Source organism: Eleginops maclovinus, chromosome 19, assembly GCF_036324505.1.
Source record: "Eleginops maclovinus isolate JMC-PN-2008 ecotype Puerto Natales chromosome 19, JC_Emac_rtc_rv5, whole genome shotgun sequence".
NCBI classification, from domain to species: domain Eukaryota; kingdom Metazoa; phylum Chordata; class Actinopteri; order Perciformes; family Eleginopidae; genus Eleginops; species Eleginops maclovinus.
In genome coordinates this window covers 5266170-5289535 of record NC_086367.1, presented here as the reverse complement: position 1 = coordinate 5289535, position 23366 = coordinate 5266170, and the positions used below count along the sequence as shown (strand labels likewise).

The window sequence follows — 23366 nt, the reverse complement described above, 5'->3', positions numbered from 1 at the left end:
ATAATGCTGGATGTGGTTTGAACATAATATGGGGTTTAATCACGGCAGCGTTTAGCTGAGTTTCTAAGTTATAAACTTTTCTCTTCAGACAGAGAGCTGCATGACGCTCCAGCTTCAGCTCAGCTCAAATTTAAAGTGACAGTCACAGAATCAGCACTTCAGGAACAGGGCTGAAATAGAGGGGTATGAGGCATGCTACACTAGATGATCTGTTTGGTATTTTGAGCAAAACACTTCACAGACAAGTTTTGTATAGATATGGCCCTACAATATATTGTTCAAATATAGTATAATAGGAGACCTTTAATGTGGTGTTTGAATGGAAATATTGAACAATTAAGTACGGATTTAACATAAAAACACACTTTTCACATGTCCAGTTTTCATTTTATCCCTTTTTATTTTACACAACATAACAACACAGTACATGTTGCCTTTTTCTGTACAGAAGCTTTCCAGGAGCTCGTGACCAACACAGGCTGTATATACCAATGTCAGTGAAAAGCTCTCAGGGTTTTCATGTTATCCTTTTTTTTTGTATTCTTCCCTTTAAAAAATATCAATTTCATAAGAGGTAAAGTCTTCATCTGTTCATCATAGTTTGTGTTTATATCTCGAGAAAAGGTCTTTACTCCTCGGTAGGTAAGAAAGGCTATGTGTGAAATCTCTTCCTTTTTTGTTCCCTCCATCCTAATCCCCTCGGTTAGGGATCGTCTTAAATCCGGTTGTGTCATCCGTCGGTTAGTGCAAAAGAAGGCACCGACTGCTATTCTCTTGCCACGGTATAGACACACTTCCTGTGTGCGTGTGAACGTGAGAATGGTGTGCTTTGCAGTTCTTGTATAGTTTTTTATTCCTCTTTTTTTTTCCTGTAGTAAATCCCTTTTCGTGGTATTTTCAGATAAGGTGAATGTGAATCGGGAAAATGACGTGGCGAGGGCATTGTCTTGTTTTTGTTTTGTGCTATAAAGTGGAACCGACGAGATTCAAAGACGCTACGAGACAAGGCGAGCTACACCCTTCGCCGAACAGCCGGAAAACCGACAGGAATCTTTCAAAGTGAATAAAAAACCTGTAAACTGAGATTTGTTGTGAAAACAGTATGAAAATAATAATAAATAAAAAAGAAACAGGCAGAAAACAGAAAAAGCTCACCCAGAAACACAATCACACAACAAAAGGTTCCAACATGAACACACACACACTGTACACAGCTAAAACACACATCCTTAACAGCAACACACACACACACACACACACACACACACACACACACACACACACACACACGATTGTCACTTATACACCTCTCAACAAACTCACCCAGACCTCCGACATACAAAAAATGGTTAAACCAAAGTTTATTTTAATGGTTGCTGTCTCGCTCCAGTTCAAACCGTGCTTTCTAGGATCCAGTCCGAATCGCACCGCCCTTTGTCCGATTCTCCTTCCCCGTCTTTGGGGAGCAGAATCCCGCTCATTGATTGGCTCCTTTTGTTGCGCATTATCCGCCCTATTTTAGGTGGTGCTGCTGCTGCCTGATGGGCGGGGTGAGTCTTTGAGCCTACTTCACAGAGTGAGTTCCTCCTCCTCGCCCGGCTCCTCCCTAGCTCCTCTGTGGGGAGAGTCTGGTACTTGCTGGAGGCGGAGGCGCGGGGGGCACGGCGCAGGATGGGCGTCTCACTGAACCGGATGGAGGGGACGGGGCTCGGTTTGGCTGGCAGTGTGGGGTAAGGCGAAGCGACATAAGGAGGCGGGGTTTGGTTGAGCGAGGTGGAGTTGTTGCGGTTGGTGTTGAGGTTCTCCAGAGGGGTGGAGGGGAGGAGAACGGAGGAGGCGTTGGAGTAAGTGGAGGAAGGTGGGCGAGGGGAGGCGGATGCCGGGTTTTCAGGGGCGGCCGAGGTGCTGGAGCTGCCCGGCTTACCTGGAGCAGGTTTACGCTTCGGCCTGTTGAGGGTGCCGGAGGTGCCGTTGGGCGATGAGACACTATCCTGAGCCCTCTCCTCAGCTGCCTTCTCCCGATCCTCGGCTCCGGCTGTCGGGCTCCTGGCAGCCCAAGACTGGCTGAGGGCTGACGTGGCGGTGGAGCAGTCGGGAAGGGAAGAGTCGGACGACTGAGTTATGGTATCCTTGCCGCCTCTTTCTCCGCCGCTCCTCTTCTTTGAGCCTCCTGAGAGATCATCCAATCCGATGGAGCCATGTTTGGAGGAGCTGGGGGTGACAGTGCATCCCTGAGACTGCTGCCCGTTGGTCTGCGAGTGAACGTTGGTCATCGACAAGGAAACCCCTTTACCTCCCTCACCGGGGTTACACACCTGAGGAAACAGGAGAGGAACACAATGAGGCGTTGATTCTTTTTCGTCATTCTGAAATATCGACAGCCTAACTTTTATGTATAGTTTAAACATTTTTGTTTTCATCATTACATGAATGTAATAAGCAGTGGGAGTTCGAGACCAATTCTACTACTACTCTTTTATGACAGAAGACCATTTGTGCAGAAAAACAACTGAAATGTAACTTGTTGGGGCCATTTATTTTATGAGGGGCTATACATTCGCGACGAAAGGGACAAAGCAGGGTTTAACTTTCAGTGAAAAACATTTCTAGTTCAGTATTACTTCGTAAAAAACTTGCCAATTCAATTAGATGACATTATTGTTATTTAAGAACATACATTACTGTTAAGTTAGGCTAAAGTCACAGTGCTGCAACACTATCACAAACGTTTGTTCGGAGGGGAGCCACAGCGGGGTGAAAACTCAATGTTACACTGCCCCCCCCAGAACCGCCAATGTCAACAAGCTGGAAATGTCCTTTTGAAACATGAAATATGAGTTGCAAAAAGATAATCTATTGAATAGTATATTTAGTATTAACTCTGCAGGATGAAACAGCAAGGAGCTTGGGTCAGTTTTATAACCTATAGATGTTGACAATATTTTGTACCCATCATTTTGAATTTCAGGGGTTGGTGGGGGCTTCCACAAAAGCCAATAAAACATGCTACATAAGTATAAAAACATATGACACCATGTATTTATCCTATCTGAAAGAGAAGTGTTGTCATCTCCAGGCCAGCATGTGACAACGCCCCTGTAATAAAAATGTCTCTCCTCTCAATCTCTGTCCTTTCTGAGCAGAGTGGATTAATGGGGACAGACAGAGACCCACCTTGTAGCGTATCATCAGGATGATGATGAAAACGAGCACCGAGGCCACGATGATCCCTCCGATGATGATAATCATGGTGCCGCCGAGGAACTGAGACTGCATGAAATGACACCTCATGTACTCAGACTCAGTGCTAAACTGAACGCAGCCCACCACGCGCGTCGCCGTCAGGGAGGTGATGATGTCATCGTAGATGGCCAGCACGCAGAGGTCGTACTGCGTCCCCGCCGCCAGGTTGTTGACCAGGAAGTTTTTGCTGGATGGCGGGATCATTCTGTGACAAAACAGAGGGACGGGGAGACAGGAAATAAAGACACTGTGTTTTTACCTTTATTCACCAATTCCTGCATATGTGTACTTTCAAACAAACACAAAGGCACTGATAGACTCATCGATTAAGAATACTTTAAAAATGACAGAGATAAGTATAAGGAGATATTATTTGATGTACAACTGATATCTACCGTTTTAGATTTGTTCCTACTTTTCCAGTTCTGTAGCATTGTTTCTCTTGATAATACTAAAGACCACAAGTAGTGGTATAATTGTTTGTGTTGAACATTTGTTTAGTATTGTGATGGAAACTTCTGGAGCAATGGAGACAAAACTCAGAGAGACACAGGAGAGCTGGAACTTTGATGGCAAACACTGAAGGTTTATTATGAAGTTAGCGGCAGGATAATTGACAAGACAGTTGCTCCAGCCACGAGTTGACAAAGCGGTTGCCCGACCAATTCTGAAGGTCTCTACTACAGTCCGAGGTTTTAACTAGTTCAGAGTGTATAATCAACATTCCTTATCAGTGAGACTAGACAAATATGGACCCTGAATCTAACTAAAGTTTTCGTCCATGGAAAAGAATGTGCACCATGGAACCTAAAATCCAGATAAGAGGGGCTTCTAGACGTCCCTGAACAATCACTATCTCATGTCAGCTTGTGCTCGGTCATAGACTGGCATCAACAAAGCGCCCAAGCTGCTCCTCCTCAAGGGAGATTACAGCAACCGCAAGGCCGAAGACCTATGCCATGGGAACGCAGACAGAGGAAGGAGAAAATGATGAACTGTGTCAAAGGTTAACTACCAAAGCCAAAGATTCACTAACAAGTATAGCTAGACAGACAAGTAAGCATATGGAAGAGGATTATGGAGTTCTACATCCAAGGAATAAGGATTATGTTTGGTTACATCTTTTTAGAAAAAGGCAGCAATTATAAAGGTTGAGTCTTTGAGAGGTTCACAGCCATTTAAGGAAGAACAATGCACAACATGTAGATGAATGCACTGAAAAGTTAGGGGTTTTGATTACCACTTGGACCAATCACGTTAGTCCGGTATGTCACCTATAAGCTTTTGGCGCTCCTCAAACAAAAAACGTTTACATAAGGCTTTTAATTGGTATTAGCTTAAAGAATGAGCAGTTAGGTGAGTATGTTCTGGGACATGCCAGAAAAGAGACAATTTGATGTCCCTAAGCAATTATCTGACAACCTTCCCTCCCATCCACTGTCTTCTGAACTTTCGGGCAGCCAAAAAAGGCTTGAATTTTACACAGTATTACATTATTAGTTGATATACTGAACTTGTAAGCAAACAGTTGCATATTCAAACACCAAGCTAAAATAGGTATAAATATTAGCATTATTATTTCATTTCTGTTCGGTCCTCCTGAGAAATATAGCTCACATATTCCTTCTCCATTTAGCTCCGCTTTGGTCTCCACCAAGTCCCGAGGCAAGTCTGGCCCGGTAACTGCATATTGTTCCACTGCTACCAGCTAATTTACTGAGTAGGTAGCAAACAGTACTTGAACTGAAAACAATCAGTTTGAAGGAAGTGAAGTTACAGGCTCCAAAACACACGTTAAAAGATGCTAAAAACAGCTAAGTATGGTTATAATTCCTTTGTCACTTCTACCGTCACTTACAAAATGGTGATCCAAAGTGGTGAGAAAGCAGCTTTAAAAACTCATGGAAACATTTGTTATCATTTGACTTTGAATAATGTCACACAATGTTATGTAACAGTTCGAGGACAGGCAGGACAAAAGACTTGAGCATGTGATAAAAGCAAACACAAATGCCTTCTGTACAACCTGGATAATGCATTTACCTTCTGCTTCTGTTGCTAATGTTCAAAAACACTCCCCTCAACTATATACATACTTATCTATTTTATTATATCTATATAAAATAAAATACTTCACAGGGAATGGTAATGATAAAGAATGAATGCTCTCAGCCCTACTGTGTGTAGCTAGGTGCTGATTCTTCAAAAACTAAAGAAGTGATCAGCAAAACAGGAACTTAAGATGATTTATTATTGCACGGATCAGGGGAGATGACCTTCCTTTCCCAAATCATCCTGGCTAAGGTTTCACAATAAAACATACCTGGGTAATAGTTTTCTGCTTACAATGAAAAAACCCAAATATTCTTGAGGACACTTACGAAGGTACTTTGTCGCTTTCACTGAAGTTGGTAATTCTTCACTGGACACTTTGACTAGAGGATTTGCACATTTGTCCTTCAGTTTCCCTTAAAGGCCGTGTCAGCTTTCCTGGGTTTGCTCATTAAAATGCTAATCATATTCCTCATTAAAAGCAAAGAGGGTGGCTAGTTCACAGCTCGCGGCCTTGTGTGCACCGAAAGGAGCAAAGTGCTGCTTCGGCCAGGTTAAGCATCTGGTTTTAAGCTTGAGTTAAGTGAAGGTTAGGAGACATGGTGAGCTTTAATGGTTAGCATTAAGAGCTAGGGAATAAAAGTGGCGGTAGGTCATTAGCGTGCCCTCTGGAATAACAGCACAAGGCTGTAAAGTGTGTGTGTGTGTGTGTGTGTGTGTGTGTGTGTGTGTGTGTGTGTGTGTGTGTGTGTGTGTGTGTGTGTGTGTGTGTGTGTGTGTGTGTGTGTGTGTGTGTGTGTGTGTGTGTGTGTGTGTGAGCATCTATATGACCCTATGAATACTAATCGGTGCATCCGAACACCGGCTGACCATGAGTGTCCTCCTCTTTGCTCCTCTTGATGTTTTCATCACTAGGGTGGTGAACCTTGGTCGCACACACACACTCACAATGCCATTATTTCTGTGTTGGGACACATAAAGTGACATTGAAGTGTGCAGGTTAATGATTGGAGCGAAAGTCGCTGACTTCTATAAGCTTTGATGAACAGCTACATTTGTATACACATACATACACAGACAGAGATTAATTCTCCTATTATTGCCGTGGCCTTGGGCGTCATTTCTGTGGTTGGATATGTGTGTGGTTGTGTGTCACATTAGCCAGCAAAGCATTTATATAAGTGTTTGTTTTTCATGACTCGGGTTGGCCTGACTTTCATCATCTTTTGTTCTTGCAGGCTATAACGTTCTAACACAGATAGCACTGTGTACCTCATTAATACTGTATGTCTCTACGACATGCATTTATACACACTGTATATATTTAGATAAGAGCGATAGTAAACATAAAAATACTGTGGATTTTCTGACATTTAATGCCTGACCCTTTTGATTTTGGACAGTATAGGAGGGAGACTTTTGCCACTATATGTAGTATAGTTTTGGTTGTATCATGACCCTAAGTTAAATGTAAAGTTTGTCTTCAAAACTAAATGGCAACCTCCAGTCTGAGAAATAAAGCCTATGTGGTAATGTATGCAACTTCCATTTTTTCTAGGGGTAGCAGCGCGTCACTCCACTGGTTGGAAACAGAAGTTTAGTTGTATAGAAGTCCACAAGAAAATGACCTTACTTGTGACTTGATTAATTACCTCAATAACATCTTTGTTATTGAATTACTGATCTCAATTCATAGATACAAGGATTTCTTAGTACAGAAACATGTTGATTTAGTAAAATAAAGTCAGAAAACACTATATTATGGTTATTGTTATAAACAAGAATAATATGTATGCTAAGCAAACTTTAAAGATGCATTTACAGGTTTATTGTTATTGTGATATATATTATATTTGTTGTGATAAAGAAAGCCGTCAAAAAGGGACTGGGTTGTCTTTGTGGATTGAGAGTCACTTCAAATTTGGTTTTGGTTAAACATCTATGAATGGGTGGCAATTATGCACCTTGCTCTATTGATTGTTTGCTACTTTGTCATGTTTCTGCCAACATTAAAACATTCTTAGAAACCATCGCTGCCAAGAAACCATTAGCTACATGACTCCTCCTGGACACAGCCCAAACGAGTTTCTAAACAACATCCAGCCAACCAAACGCTCCGGCCAATGACACTCACATTGCATAGTTGGTTTTCATAGTGAGCGTGTAATCCGACCTGTCGTCATTTATAATTCATAAATACAACGAACAATTGAGATATTGATAATGTGTGTTTGGACCCTGTTTTGCTACATGCTGAGTTCAAAAATCTGTGTTTTATTTTTTGCTGTCTTGCATGCAATTTTTTCTTGACTGTGCGTGAGCCGTTAGCATGGTGAACTCATCCAAACTGACTCATTCATTGTGGCTAATTTCTTTGTGTCTGAGCTGGATCTTGCTGCCAGTATTTGAAGCTCTACAGTGGGCCGATGATTGCCTTGGCCGAGACTATTACACTAATCTATGTAATTTGCTCTGCCAAACCCTCAGCCCAGGGCGCCTGTGAGTGTGTGTTAGCGTCTGTGTGTATCTGGGTTTCATTACGCTTTCATTACAAGAGGGAAAGTCTTCATGGTCCTCTATGAGTATGCATTTAAGTATGTACGTCTATATGTGTCTGCAGTATGTATACATGTGTGTGAAAGTTCCATTACAGTAATCTTCTCCTCCCATGGCAGCTTCCTCTTACCAGTGGCTGTCGCTGTGTCTGGCTCTCGGCCAGCGTTCACCACAGATACAGCAATGCACGCTGGTAAATCTTAGCGCGAAAAAGCATGCACGGGTGTCAGTTTGCACGTTAATCAACTCTAGGTTTTCCTCACTTGAGCCGGAGACAAAGCCTGGAGGACAATGCGATCTCCATTAGACACTCTCATCTTTTTTGACTCGAGACAAATGACTGCCGCCGTGCACGGAACAGTGAACTGTGATACCATATTGTTCTATTTTCAGGCCATTTCACTTGATTAAATATTGGACAATGCCTGCAGGCCACAAACACGCATTATTTCAGGAGAAGGCAGGGAGAAAAAAAAAGGCGTCCAAAGCTATGAATCAACACACATGCTTCCAGGTCGAGCTGGAGCCGCACGATAAGGCAGAGGCTGGGAATAACTCGGCTGCTCTCCCATGGAACCAGAGTCCCATAGGACGACATGTGACGCCCATGTTTTCCAATGATATTCACCGACATGGGCTAGTTCATCAGTGGTTCCATGTAGCTGCGGGGGGGGCGGGGTAATGTTTTTTGGATTTCAGAAGTGGATTGGAAGCTGTCCAGTTTTGTGTGCTGTTTGAGTTTTCTGACGCTGGCTAGTCATTAGCAGGGCTCATTTTGTCAGCTATTTTATATTAGTTTGACCCTCTTGTAAGACACAAATGCATCATCTTAGGTCTTCAGTTCATTTTAGTGAAAGACAACTTATTTGTTGGATTGCTTTGAGTCAAAAAGTCAATTTACACGTGCCAAATGTCAACTTTGAAGATATCAGATTGTATTGAACACTTCAGTCAATCTGCTTTTACATAAGACTTTATTATTTAATATGATTTTCAAGAGTCTAAGAGTGTCATCCTGACTGCGCTCATTAGTCACTAGCACCTGCCCGGCCCATTTAAGAACCAATCTGTGCCACAGATGATTCAAAGATACATTTTTCTCAATCTGTTCTCATGTCTGTTTTTACTTCCTGTATTTTCCCACCTAGTTGTATTGTCTTACAAGTATATTTTAGTTCCACCTGATCCCCATGTACCTGCCGTCCTGTTTTGCCTTGCTTCGCCTCAGACCAAGCCTTTAAGTTAAGGTTTTGGAGCACGCAATTCTGAGCTGCAGAATATAGAAATCTGAGAGGAAAGTCATGATGGATAAAATGAGGAGACTAGGGCTGACTGTAGGGACAACTAAAGAAATTGTGGACGTGGGGAAAATGGTTAGGTAAGAGGATGTTTGGTTGGCTACATCCAAAGAACTGTATTGATGAGGAAATATGAACAACTGAAGTTAGATCCTGGTCAGAACCGGAGTAAAAGAAGAGTTACGAGTGTGACAGATAATGTTTTTCCCAAAGGTTAAGAATATGCATGAACCTTTAGCTTTCAAGCTAACATGGACAACTCTTAATGGTGCTTGGGAATTTTTTTTGGAGCATCACCATTACAACTGAGTTACTGTTATTTTCATAACTTAATGCTGGAGGTCTTTTTGCCTTAAATTCAGGGACAATACAAAACACAAGGCAACATTTTCATTATATCCTAACATTTGCTTCGGTTAAAAAATAAAATCAAACCCCAACCCACTGACAAAACAGCTGTTTCACCTGTTACATTTTCTCCGTAAATAGTAGAGGAGCTTTAATGGTGCAAATGTGGGCTGCTGTAGTATACATACTCTCATAAGCAGTGTTGAACAGAAAAACATTGTAAAAATGCACAGCAGTGTTCCAGAGTCTGGGTCATAGATATCTGAAAGTAGGGTGTCCAATTATTTCAGAGAAGTGCTTCTGGCTAAAGCCTCCCCATGCTTCTGCAAGGCAAACAAGTCGAAATTAAATTCCCTGGCAACTTGTCAGATAAGCCAAACAAAACAGCACACATAAGCAGATATGTGTTTAAAAAACCTTTTCTTTGCACTGCACTTTTTAAACATGTACCACACCTTCATATCTATAATTGTATACATAAGGCTGGGTTGCGCCAACAAGGAATTATTTTGCAAATCTGATTCAAATCATTAAACCATGTTGCAATACACTTTAAAACCAACATACAATATTACATTTAAATGTCTAAATGTCTCTCTGAAAGTTTTCATCTAGATTAAATACAATTCAGTTGCACCAATTTAAAATCATGTCCAGTATTAACTTCACTTCTTAACTTGAGGTGGTTTTATATATTTTTTTTCGATGGATTGAGCAAAAATAATCAAGTTTTTTGAAGACAGATACAACCTAACTGTGTTTTATGTTGCGACTACATTTCTGTCAAGATACCACTTAATAACAGACACTGGTATTTAACCATACAATGTTCCAAACATTTTTCTCAAGGAAAAAATGAGCAGTTTATTCAACCGCGCTACATGAGTTATCACTGCTGTGTGGCGCTATCTAAACCCTCCTGTTGTTTGGATGATAGCTGGTCATTGGTTTTTAGTTTTAATTTGCTTCGTGCAAGTGACAATTGTTGTCGTCTTCTCTCTGAAAGTTTTTTCGCTGTTCTTTTGCCATTTTGAGATTGACATGTCCCAAGGAAAGCTAAATCAGGAAGTGTCATGGCATACCACGTGACGCATCCGAACGAATCACGTTGTCAGAAAATGACAACAGCCAATGAGATTTCGTTTTTTGGTCTAAAGCCCCCTTTGTACTTTCTTGATTGGTTGCTGATACAAAGGAAATTACAGAACGTTGATCAAACTTGTATTTTAATGCGATAATGTACAATGCGCTTGATTTTCAACCTGGATTTAGTTATTCCAAACCTAGTTTTCCAAAACCCTGATGATTTATGTTGTATTATATCAATCCATATTGGTGCAACCAAACCTTAAGGGCAACACTTTGCAATTCAACTTTATTTTTTTGTTGTTAATTCTCTCAACAATTAAGCAAACAACAACCCACCTCTCAGGCACATACAACCAAGTTAAGCAAAGAGGAGAGGATTAATGGTAGTTCGACTCCTGCCCCATTACTGTTGACCTCCGGGCTAATTTGGCTTACACAGCAGATGGCACCTTGCCATGCTAATAGATCTGAGGCTCTCAGGCAGGCAGAAACATTGCAGAAGCTAACTTCTTATCTCCCGTTTTACAGTGTATAATGCCCCTGATGCCAGAGCTAATGGTTAACAAGCAGCCCCACAGCTTGTAGTCAGAGGTGGAACAGGGATTTTGAGCCTAGACCAGGTGGGCTTTGCTAACACCTCCCCATCCATTTTTATTCATTAACCGTGTTCGGAGTCAGATAAAGTTAGCGTTAGCCACATAGCAAGCGCAGCGTTTTATCAGTGTAGCAATGGAGTGGAACAGTGGTTGGCAATAACTTCCAGTAGATCAGGATTATATTTCCCCACTAATTAACACTTGAAATTTGCGTTCTAATAAAAGTCATAATATTATTCTTCCCACTTAAACACATTTTGTTTAAGAGTGGAACAGCAGTTTCTAAAAACTGTAATTACTTTCATTTCATCCTCAACATAACTGAATGGAAGAATTGCTTTGCTCCTTTGTGTGGAAATAATATTCTTCTCTTCTCAATGAACAGAGATGGCACCTTTTTGTTTTCAAGGTTACATGCAAATCATAACTTGATTCATGAACATAAGTGTGCTAAAGCATGGACTGAATCAAAATGAATCAGTAAATACCATGTGATATTTATGTGTGTTCATCGTGTCAGCCATTTATACTGAGTCAAATGTCCTTGTAAGTTTTGTTCATATTTAGTATAGTTTAATATTATTTATTTCAGATGGAATTGTATTATTTTTTAAGTCACTACTCTGTAAAGCACTTTGAGCTGCATCTTGTATGAACATTTTTATTTTTATAACTATAACATAGTTGGAAAGTTACTCGGAGTGTTTCTGACTGTGCCCATTGTGTGCTGCTGCTCTTCATAAAGAGTGGTGTAGTTATGTTGATCATGGAAGTTTGGAATTACCGGAAAGTTTGGAATATTACAATAAAAAAAGGTGTTCAGCAGGAAAATCTCCGCATATTGACACCACTGTTGGGATTTTTGAAGTGTTAATAGAATCATGAGAAGTAAAAAGTTATTTTTGTTGGCGCACCACCACCACTTAAAGCTAAAGGCAGCTAATATGTGTTGTGATGACTTTACAGAGTCTCATTTAGTCAGTTGTGTGCAACCGCCATTATTAAGACACATACAGGCTTTAGAAGTTATTTAGTGATGTAAATGCTAACTCATTTCTGGATTTTAGGACCCATTCCTGCACCACTCTATTGTGCTCATCACTAGGAATAGAAATGCTGCATTTGTCATGGTTACAGGGTTTTTGTTAGCTTTATTTTGAAATGTATCGTCCTCCTTGTTTCTTGTCTGGTGTCTCTTCCTGGTTTGCCCTCCCGTGTCTGATTGTCTCATTGTGATCACCTGTTGCACTTGTGTTTCTCCTCCCCTCCCCAGCTGTGTGTTGTCCTGTGATTACCCTTCTGTGTATTTAGTCTTGTCTTCCTTTTTTACTCCTTGTTCGTTCGTCGTCGCTTTTCCCCCGTAACTCTTCCCATGAGTTGGACTTCATGTTATGTCTGGATCTCTATGTCTGCCCTCCCTTGTCCAACTTCGCCTTTTTGGTTTGTTATAGTTTTGTTTTGATACTTTTCCTTTTGTTTGTGTTTTGTTAACAGTATTATATTAGAATAAAGCTCGCTTTTTGTTAAACCCTGAATCCCTCCTCCTTACTGCACTTGGGTCCTGTTTCCCCCAACCCTGACAGTAAAAGTATAACAAACCACAAAGGCGAAGTTGGACAAGGGAGGGCAGACGATAGCAATCCAGACATGACATGAAGACCAACTCATGAGAAGAGTGACGAGGGAAAAGCAACAACGAACAAGGAGTAACAATCAAAGACAAGACTGAATGCATTTGGCAAGATACCTAACTCCGATTTGCTCCCGATGGCATGGCCAACGGTGTATGAATATGTGTGAAAGGTAGTTACCTAGAGCAAAAAGTGTACTGCTCCGTATGATTGGGCTGAATGACATGTAGTATGTAAAGTGCTTTGAGGGGTCGAAAAGACTGGATAAAGCGCTATTTAAGAACAAGTTCATTTACCATGGAAAGTAGTCCATGACAGACATATTTAGTCATAGTTTTCCTCAACAATGTGATCACTGATGACCAGTCTGTTATGTTCTCTTGCAGGAGATGACCAGTTTTTCACTCTGGTCAATTCTTAATTCCAACACTAAAGAAAAGGGCTCACCACTTAGTGAGATCTCGTTACTGCTGAGCTCAGTGCAAACTGCAGAGCAGAGTATATGTTAAAGTGCCGGGCAGCCAAAGTCGTCCCAGATGTGGGGAATCGTTTCAGCACCATCTGCAGACGGGTGTGGACCTCTATCTGCCGACTTCAGCTCCATTCCTCCAATCCAGCTGAGTCATTAAGATTCCTCTTAAATGCTGTGGTCAGCACTTTCCACACTGCAGTTTTTTTTAATTTATTTTTTTACTTTTTACTTTCTTTTTAGTTTTGAATCTCTTTACATCTTCCTCTGTTAATTGCTTATTTAAGTTTTCTGGCTTTCTTTCTTTTCGTAAACGTTCTTCCATCCTTTCTGTTAGTCCTTCCCGGTCTGCCATTTTGCCATCCTCTTTTGTCTTTCCTTCCTTCAAATGTTTCTTTAAGTCTTTTGCTGTCTCTTTCCTCCCATTTTATCTCTTCATTCTAACTTTTTACCACTCCTCCTCCGGTTATTACCCTTTTATTTATTCTTCTATTATATGCCTGCTTTTGTCCAATCTCTTTTTTATCCATTGATCCTCCAAAGTCTTCTTCTATGGTCTTTCTCCCAAAACTCCCTACTACTCTCATTATTTCCTTACTTTCATTGGCTTTTTTCTCTATTTTTCCTCCCTTTTTGAATTCCTTCAGCTTTTTCTGTCCCTCCCTTTCACTTGTCCACCCGTTCATTCCCCCCCATCTCTTTGAACGCTCACATAAATCTACTTTATGTTCTGATTATGTCCTTCTTACCCTCCTTGAGTATTCCGTTTCTTTTCCCACTCAGTCTTCCCATCAGAATGACCCTTATTGCTGTGGTAGTTCCCTTTATATAACGTGTCCCTGTTTGAAACCCCTTTGACTTCTTACGACAATAACACTGTTACTGCGATAACTTTATGGTCCTATAAAAACAGCATTTGAACATTACGGCAGGATAAAGGCGGTTGTTTTGTCACGCCTTAAGCACAGCTGAGCAAGGTGTTATACCTGAGCTGCAGGGACCATAGGCACCTAACTACTTCCTGCTAAGGAGCGAGATAAAAGAGGAGAGTATGCCTTTTTAAAAGCCTGGATTCACCTCCCATCCCCTGCTGTGTAGCCTCATAAAAAAGAAGCTTGCTACACAATTTGGTTAATGTGTATTTTTTTCGTGGCAAATAGCATCCAGCCCCTGTAGCTTGATGGATTTGCGGAGTGGAAAAAAGCCGCTGGATTGACAACAGGAGAATGGTTTTTGTAAGCGATCTTAAGCAACTTAGTGAATGTCAAAGTGGAGTTTGTGCCTCTTAACAATAAATATGGCCCCAGTTTTGAAAGATATTTTGAAGCCTTTTATGTCTGTATCCTGAGTGGTTGAAGTACATTCTACAGCAGTGGTTCTTAAACTTTTTGTCTGACGACCCCACAAAAAAAACTGGAGAGGTTTGGTGACCCCACTTTCCCAAAAGTGTGTAAGTGTGACGTCACGTTTCCGTAGCAACCGATTTTTTGTTCCAATCCAAACAAATTAACAATGTATGACGATTATTTTATGGAAAAGGAACGATTTTGTGTGAATTAATTTACGAGTTTGCGTCTCCAATGATTTGAGTGATAGTCATACATTTTGAAAGAAACAGCAATGCCATCTGCAGTTTGGTTGTTTGGGGGCGGGCTGTAAATCGCGTTGCCAGGACAACGTTATGCATTGCAAACCCATGGTAACGACTGTCAATCAAGCAAAAACAAATAGGCAATGTGTAAGAAAAGGCCTGGGCGGCAACAATTTATTAACGCAAACAAGAACTGGAACAAACAAAGCAATGAAACAAATGTCCAAATCAAACGGGAGTCAAGAGTCAACAGAGAGTGTGTATGATTGGAACGATCTCACTTCCTCTTATACGGACGCCATGTCAATGAGAAGGATGGGCCTGCTTCCGCGAGCATAGCAGGTCAATTCGGGGATCGATGCTGCTCACAGCAACACGAAGATTCTCCTCCATGCTGTTGAGACGACATCTGTATTTGTTCTTTATGTAGGCCAGGGACGAAAATGTCTTTTCGCACAGATAGGTTGATCCAAACGGCGTGAGGATGTCCATGGCAGCCTTGGACAACCCGGGGTATTCCTGCACAACTGACAGCCAGAATTCATCTAGAGTTTTTGAGGCAAACGACGCCTGCAATGTGCGGTCGCTGGACAGCTCAATCAGCGCATCCTCGAGCTCAGATGGCAGGTTGTTTGAGGAGCAGTTGGTGAATGGTTGTCGTACCCAGTCAAAAGGCTCTACATTCTCCGTGAGGAAATACTTATTGAATTTGTCGAGGAGACTACGAAGATGACAGGTTATTGACTCTTTCAATGAATTGGCATTCATGTCACTCTCCAAAAAGTCGTGCAGCTCCGAGAACATTTCAAAGTCCCCACTCTCTGCACGGGCTGCCCAACGCTGCAATTTTTTTGTGAAAGCATTCACTTTGTCTGAGAGGGTCAGGATGTTTGTGCTGGGGCCTTGTAGTTGACAGTTAATATTAATTTTGTTCAAATATGCACCCCTATCAAATGCACTTGAGTCCTTTCCAACCGCAGTGAAATGTATGCAAAGCAGGAAGCAGTTGAAAGGAGGGCACTAGCGATCGCAACATGAACAACGTCAGAAGAATGTGCCCCGTGGAAAGCACACTAACCAAGAGAAAATAAGACAAGGATTCATTGCAGATACCTCTCAATTTCTCCTGATGCAGGCGAACGGTGTAGAATATGTGTAAAGCGGATTGACTAATCAACTATTGTATGCTCGTTTGAAGCTAATGTACTGTACGTGTTAAGTGCTTGTGAGGGTCCTAGTGGATAAAGCGTATATGAACTTCATTTACCAATGGAAACTAGCATGACAGCCTTTGTTGTTTTCCTCATACCATGGCACTGTCCATGCTTATTCTTGCAAGGCATTTATCCATCTGGTCAATTCTCTCAATTCCAACCACTAAAAGAAAAGGCTCACCATTAGTAATCTCGTTCACTGCTGGAGCTCAGTGTCCACTGCAGACGCAGACTGTACGAATGAAATCCAGGGCACCAAGTCGTCCAGATGGAGATCTTTCTAACACTGCAAGAAACGGTTTTGGATCACTCTATCTCGATTCAGCTCATTCTCATATCATTAGCTAAGATCTCTTAATGCGTGTGGAGCATTATCATGAGAGTATTTTTAATTTGATTTTTTCACTTGTCTTTTTAGTTTTGGATCTCTTACATTGCTCATGAAATTGCTTATTTACAGTTGTCTGGCTTTTTGCTTTTGCTAACAGTTCTCACCTTTTGTTGTCCTTGCATGCTTTGGTCCCTTTGTTTTCTTCTCAATGTTTCTAAGTCTTTTGCTCCTGCCTCCTTTTTCTGTCATCTAAAAAAATGTTATGGACTTTTATTTTCTTCATTGAATGTGGCTTTGTGTCATCTCATTTTTTATCTTATCTAAACTTTTCATGGTCCTAACATCGCCGCAATACACTGTAGTGTTCCCGAGCTTCATTGGTTTTTACTGCCTAATCCATTTTAGAAATTCTTCAGTTTCTGCGTACCCTCCTGTGGTCTTTTGTATCCTCACCACCACCGACGCCATAATTGTACCATTTATGTCTGCGGAGTTATGGTCTCACTCTGAGTAGTTTCCATCTTCTACTCAAATACATTTTTTGGTAGACCCTGTCATTGTGTTGTTGAAACTTTGACTACTTGCGACAATAAACTGTTATGGCAAACTTTATGTCATAAAACGGCATTGAACATTGGCGATAATAGGCGGTTTTTGTCACCCTGAAGCACAGTGAGAGGTTGTATACTGGGCGCAGGACTTTGGTACATTTGTAAGCGATATAAGAGACTACATTTTAAAGCTGATTCAATATCCCCTGCGTGTGTCAAAAGCTTGCGCACAATTGTTTTTTTTTTTTCGTGCAAATCATCCACCCTCTGTACAGCTTGAGGAATTGAGTAAAAAGGCGGATTTACATGTACTTAGGAATTTTTTTTTTAAGGTTTACAACTAGTGATGTAACAGTGAGTTTGTGCCTGTGTAACAAATAATTTTGGCCCCACTTGAAGTATTTTGAGCCCTTTTTGGGTCTGTACCTAGTTTAAGATCACTTCTAAGTACACAGCCTTCAGACAATTCATTTAGTGTCTAAATTAGGATATGCGTTTTTGGAGGGCAGACTCATCTTTAAACCTCAGCTTGCTTTAGCTCTTAGCTCTGATGCTAACGTTCTCCTTCCTGATGAAAATGTCTGCTCCAAAATGGGATATTCCTTTATCATTGATTCCCCTACCAAGGAATATTATACAGACTGTGACACACAGGCCAAGATACACCCTACACTTTGTATTATTGCTTCTATTGTAACTATTATTATTGCTTTCTGGCCACATCTGTATGAATGTCTAAGCTTATAGATATGAAATGTTTAAATTAGACAACTCTTAAGCTAATGCAATCAAATGAAACAACAAAAGACAACGAAGACCATTGGTTACCAAGCAGAGGGCCTGGCCAGTGAAATGGGGTTCTTTCCCCGGGGAGCACTTTTTATAAAATTAAACAACATCTAAAGCCCACACCTCTGCTGAGGGGCAATGGGGGATCCTCCACTGGCATAACAAAAATAAAAAGGTCATTTTGAAGTAAGAAATAGTTGGTGTGCCATCTGGCACCTTATTGAGACAACATCATAAGCTGCATATCACTGATTTAGAGAGTATCAGTAGGAAACAAGAATTAACCTAGTTACTTTATACTTGTTTTTGGGAAAAATAAACTAATCCTACAGTTATACCTCCCATACACTAGTAAAGAGACGAGATTACCCTTTATTTGAGCTGCTCTCAACTCAGACACACAACCTGTGAAAAGAGAATATAAGGGTACTGGGTTGTATAAAGGTATCACACATATATCATATTTCATACATATATTCCTTAATAAAAAGCAGTATTCTGTGTATCTTTATTACTCGTTAAGGGCACATAACAGCATTAGTACCATCATCATCTTAATCTAATTTTTCACTAAGCACTACATCTAATTATCCTATAATTTGTGAATTCATTCTTTCAATTATCCCAGTGTGGCTTGCATTCATTCAAGCCCTTAATTAAAAGCAATAATTGGCTCCACTTCTGAATAAGAGCCCATTGTGCTTTCTGGCAGTTTTACGGTTGTCTTGTCTATGCTGGCTGTGAGTTTAGGGTCATCATCGACGCTGCTGTGGACCGCTCAATAAAACCAGCAAGGTGTAAAACTGCATGTGCCTCTGTGCTGAGAGAGGTCATGTGTAAAAGGTCAGAACATTATTCTGACATCAGCTTTCCCTTGACCCAGGCTTAAGGGGTTAACCGCTTAGGCTTGAATAAATGCTTTGTGGATGATTCAATTTAGGTCCTTACAGTTTGCATTCAAGAAAGAAAAGAAAAGAGACACCAAAGGTCCTTAGATTTACGAAAAAACTTGTGTTTTGTTTTTGGTAGCCATGTCTTATTGGTTACAAGCCAAGCTTAAATTGAACTCCTGAACTCCAACCTCTGGTAAAAGAAAGGTTATATTAAAGAGTACCTCTCTATAAAGTCTGAAAACTGCAATTAAAATGTTCCTTGACCAGAGTGGAGGAGGTGTATAGTGACATTTTAGGGTGGAAAATGCCCAAATAAAACAAATCTGCCTTGTTAAAGTAGTGTTTTTAAAACTAAGCTGATTATTAAATTGAAGTTAGTCTTAGGACTCTGAACTAAAAATGAAACTAAAGGCCTTCATTTAAAACACAATATAGGTTTGTGCGAAATATACTCTTGCTGGGTATATAATAGACACTGTACATTTTTCACCACCCTTAATTGTAGCCACCTGTGTCCCATTAACTATTCTATCTATAGTCCTTCCGTTGTCCTGTGCCAGTTTGTCTTTTTCCATGTTATGCCAAGGAGCCATCATTTTCAAGCCAATAACCGGCCAATTGTTGTTTTTTACTAAAACCATTTTTTTGTCTTATGGTTCTGCATTTGCCTCGTTTTCTGTTTTTCTAGTTTACGTAGAGAATTTTAGTTTTTTTAAACTTTGTCTCAAGTTGTTTCATTTGAATCCAAGTCTTTGTGTCACATTCCTCACACAACGTGCTTGTTAGGGAACAAACAAAGGACCAAATTCCTCTTTTTTGTTGTGTACCTGATATCGGGAATTTTGGAATTGATTACTACTTGCTTACTTAGTTTTATTTAATGAAGATATTTCAAAGGTTGTACTTGCACTATTATGATATCATAATATCAAAAGTCATACAAACTTTTGTAAATGAACATAACAGTGTTTATCGCAAATATTTCCGGGACATTATACTGTCCAAAAGAAGTCCAACGATCCGGACCCGAATGGCTGAGTTTGTGCGGGAGTTTGCTGTGTGACTGGCTGGGCAGCAGTCCTGCCACCGGAATAGAAATATAATACTGAAGCAGGAGCAGTGGCGTTAAAACAGCAGTACTGTATCTGTAAACATTTGGCTGTCTCAAGTGTCCTTGAGCGAGACACTGAATCCCTGTCGGGAGAGCTGTTCTGCAGCTGACCCTGACCTCGGGGGGTGGGGCTTTCTTGCAGGGATCAATACAGCATCAACTGTAAGAACTGTTACATTTTTAGATCTGCTGCCTATTGCATGTGTAGGAGGTTAACATTGCCGGGAGGATGTGCCTGTGTCGACTCTAAACCACTACTTCCTTACCCATCTGTTTTCGCTTTGCCGAACTCACTAAAGGGAAGACACTGATGCACCTTTATGTGGAGCAGGTGGGGAGTAAAAAAGCAGAAATGTCATCATGCGGCAAATCAATAAGCTCTCATTGAACCTGAAAAGTCAGCGCACTGTCAGTGACAACAGTCCCAGTCTCTCCATGTCCGTCTTTCTCTCCTATCCTCGCCACCCCCACCCCCCCTCCCCTATGTTTTCAACGCGTCCTTTTTCATTCTCCCTCTTTTGTTTTTCTCCTTTTCTCTTTCTTCTGCAGTTGGGTAATGAAGAAAAACAGGATCAATGGGGTGCTGCTTTGTGCAAGATGTGATGTTGATTGGAAATCAATCCGCTACCTAAAGACAGGAGAGCTGCAAAATAGCACGGAGAAACGCAAATCAGTTTGGCACCTGATATTGGAGGAAAAAAGATAATGATCGTTGTTTGGTGGTTCATCCACAAACAGGAAACACTTTGTCTATGCCACCAGGTACTCAAAAGTCTTGGACTCAAAAGTAGAAACGCAGCCTTTTATTAAATAACAACTCTACAAGCAACAAAAGCCTTTTGAATATAAATAACGGATTGGAAGAGCAGCCATCTTGACATTGAGAGCGAAATCTTTAACAAGAAAGAAAGCCATCAATCTTATCGACACTGTCCCCTGACGTTAGGTGAAATAGATGCATATCCAGCGTCAAGAAAGGGTGGAGTTACATGTTGGATGCTTCACCCTAACCCTTGTCCTTACTACAGTTGTTATCAGGTTATTAAATAGTGTTAAAAGGGTGGCAATCAGATGTTTTCAGTACAACTCTGTTGTTTCAGAAGGGGCAAACTGCACCTGCAACCACAAGTAAGCAAAAAGGTGCACATCCAACTTTAAGAAAGGTATGTAGTTTCTCTAGGTTTCACTTACAGTCCCCAAAGAGGAGGCTCTTTGTCTATGCTCTCCAACGTAATACTTTCCAGCAAGTATTTTAAAGGGAATAAAAGTATAAACACAGCCTTTTGTCAAAGGACAATCCTAAACACCAAAGCTTTTGAGAATAAAAGAGATAGACAGAGAGGAAGAACAGCTTTCTTGATGTGGAAAATGAGTTCTTTAGCAAGGCCGACACCATAAATCCTATCTATGGCATCTCTCCATGTTGCGTGACGAATGGAGTTGAGTGCTGATGAATCATGTTACAGAGATTAGGAATAATATGTACGGCAGATAATACTGTCAGATTGTCCTATAAATGATCTGTTGGTTCATCACATTGGTGTAGTCACAGAGAGATAAAGAGTGTAATGGATCAAGGATCACAACAAAAATCATCCAACCTAGTGTCATCATCATGACCCAGACTGTCACATCAATGCGCCTCCCCCTACCCACAAGCTCTTGATGATACATACAGATGAAGTATGTATAGGGATTAGCAGCAGATATGAAAGGCAGATAATACTGGCAGATTTCCCTACAAAAGCTTTAGGTGTTGGTTAATTCCCTCTCCCCCATTTCACTGGAGTAAATATTTAGCTCAAACAACAATCATTCCCTGCAAGATCGATCTAATCTGTGTAATCCTGAGCACACAGCAAAAGTTAAGAAGGGGCCTCGCAGAGCTCTCACCGTCAAGGCCGGGCTGGTGAGTCAGCAGCATTATTTTCCCCGGATCGTGAACTTTCTCACTTTGCATTTTCCTTGCTGTCCATCCTGATTTCAGCTCCGTGTTTGTCTAATGTGCCCTGATATAAACCGTCTGTGCTCTAATGTAATAAAGCCGTCTGTGCATGTACTCTGATAAAAATAATGCCTTTCTTTCTGTTCTTGACAAGATAACATTCATTATGCTTATGCAAATGTACCTCATACTGAAGAATCCGCACATTAAATAGCCCTTAATGCTTTTTTTTCCTTTGGGTATCTTTCACGATTTCACGTTTTCGGTGCTTATTCCGAGTCTATCTTTCATTAACAAAGTATTCTAGCACCCTGGTAGCATTTCCTCTCAACAGTATCATTAAAGCTGCATCTAATCTACTGTAATGTAATCTATACAGCTCAGGTAATTCTCTTCCTCCCACATTGACCATATCATGGTTCGGTTTCCGTTGCGTAAACTGTCTGACTCTGCCGTGATGAGCGTGAGGATTCTGTCAGTCTTACCTGTAAACCAGTGAGTCATCTTGGCTCCCGTTGTACTGTATCTGGAACATCCTGATGCCGGGAATATTCCTCTGAAAGTTGAACTTGATCAGCGCCGTTGATGAAGTGGCCTCGGCCGTCACCACCCTCTTGTCCACACCGCCCTTCACGTCGCCCGTAACGTTGCTCCCGTTTGCCCCGCCTCGAGTCGACGTGGAAATGTCTGACGATCCCGGGTCGGGCTCCTGGATGTTGTTGGTGTTGTTAGAGATGTGGGGGAGCTTTATTATAATGAGCTCTATAGTCTGGTGGGCTTCGCCGGCCGGGTTGGAGGAGATGCAGGTGAAGGAGCCAGTGTCTTTCACCGTGCTGATGAGGATGTCCAGAGTCCCGTTGTTGTAGACCAACGTTCTGGAGGAGTTAGACACCAGTTTGCCCTCCGGAGAGATCCAATGGATGGCTGGCTCCGGGTCACCTCTGGCCTTACACCTTTAGGAGAGAAAACCAATCAAGTTAATTTTATTAGAAACAAGTCAGGATGGGGTTAACTGTACAGTGGAACAAATGCTTCAACAAGCCCTATTGTGCTTTTGGGGATTTTCCATTTCCTGTAGTGTGTGTTATAGGTTTATGTGCATGTACTGTAAGTGGTCTCCAAAGGCTAAAATGCCAAATTACCCTCAACATTTTTTTCGCCTGAAACGCCTCCATTGGACTTTGTTGATTAGTACTGTAACATAGTAACACCACTACGGAACACCCAACATCCTATTGGATACATTCTACGAGATAGTGATGGCACATCTGTAGGCAGAGGACCAATCACAACAACCTGGGGCTCTGGTTTCAGACAGAGGGTGAAAAGAGGTGCTGCATTCAGGCAGTATGAGAAAAATACAGAGCTTTTTGAAACATTAAAGCATGGAGACATGTCACAGTAGAGAAGAAAATATGAATATGAACCTGAAAATGAGCATTATCTTCCCTACTTTACAGTGGTTTCTGAATTAACTTCCTATTGGAATTAAATTGGAGTGGAACGAATGATGGCAGAGCCATTTCAAGTTATAATGCACTACATTTAACAGCCTATAAATAACACTGGTGGATGTATATGTTGGCTACTAAATGCTCATAAGTAAGAATATTAACAGGACAGGAAATGGGCAGATCTAGTTGTTTTCTCTACCACTCT

General features: G+C 41.1%; 1 protein-coding gene across 1 annotated transcript in view; it reads right to left on the bottom strand.

The window, feature by feature from the left end:
- Positions 1–396: 396 nt before the first annotated feature.
- Positions 397–23366, bottom strand: part of lrfn5a (leucine rich repeat and fibronectin type III domain containing 5a) — a 66598-nt gene continuing 43628 nt past the window's right edge. The window contains exons 7-9 of the mRNA XM_063908176.1: positions 22193–22660; positions 3175–3448; positions 397–2315 (exon numbers count right to left, since the gene is read on the bottom strand). Of these exons, the coding sequence (XP_063764246.1) occupies positions 1392–2315; positions 3175–3448; positions 22193–22660 (1666 nt within the window). The 3' untranslated portion in view covers positions 397–1391. The remainder of the gene's footprint in view (positions 2316–3174; positions 3449–22192; positions 22661–23366) is intronic.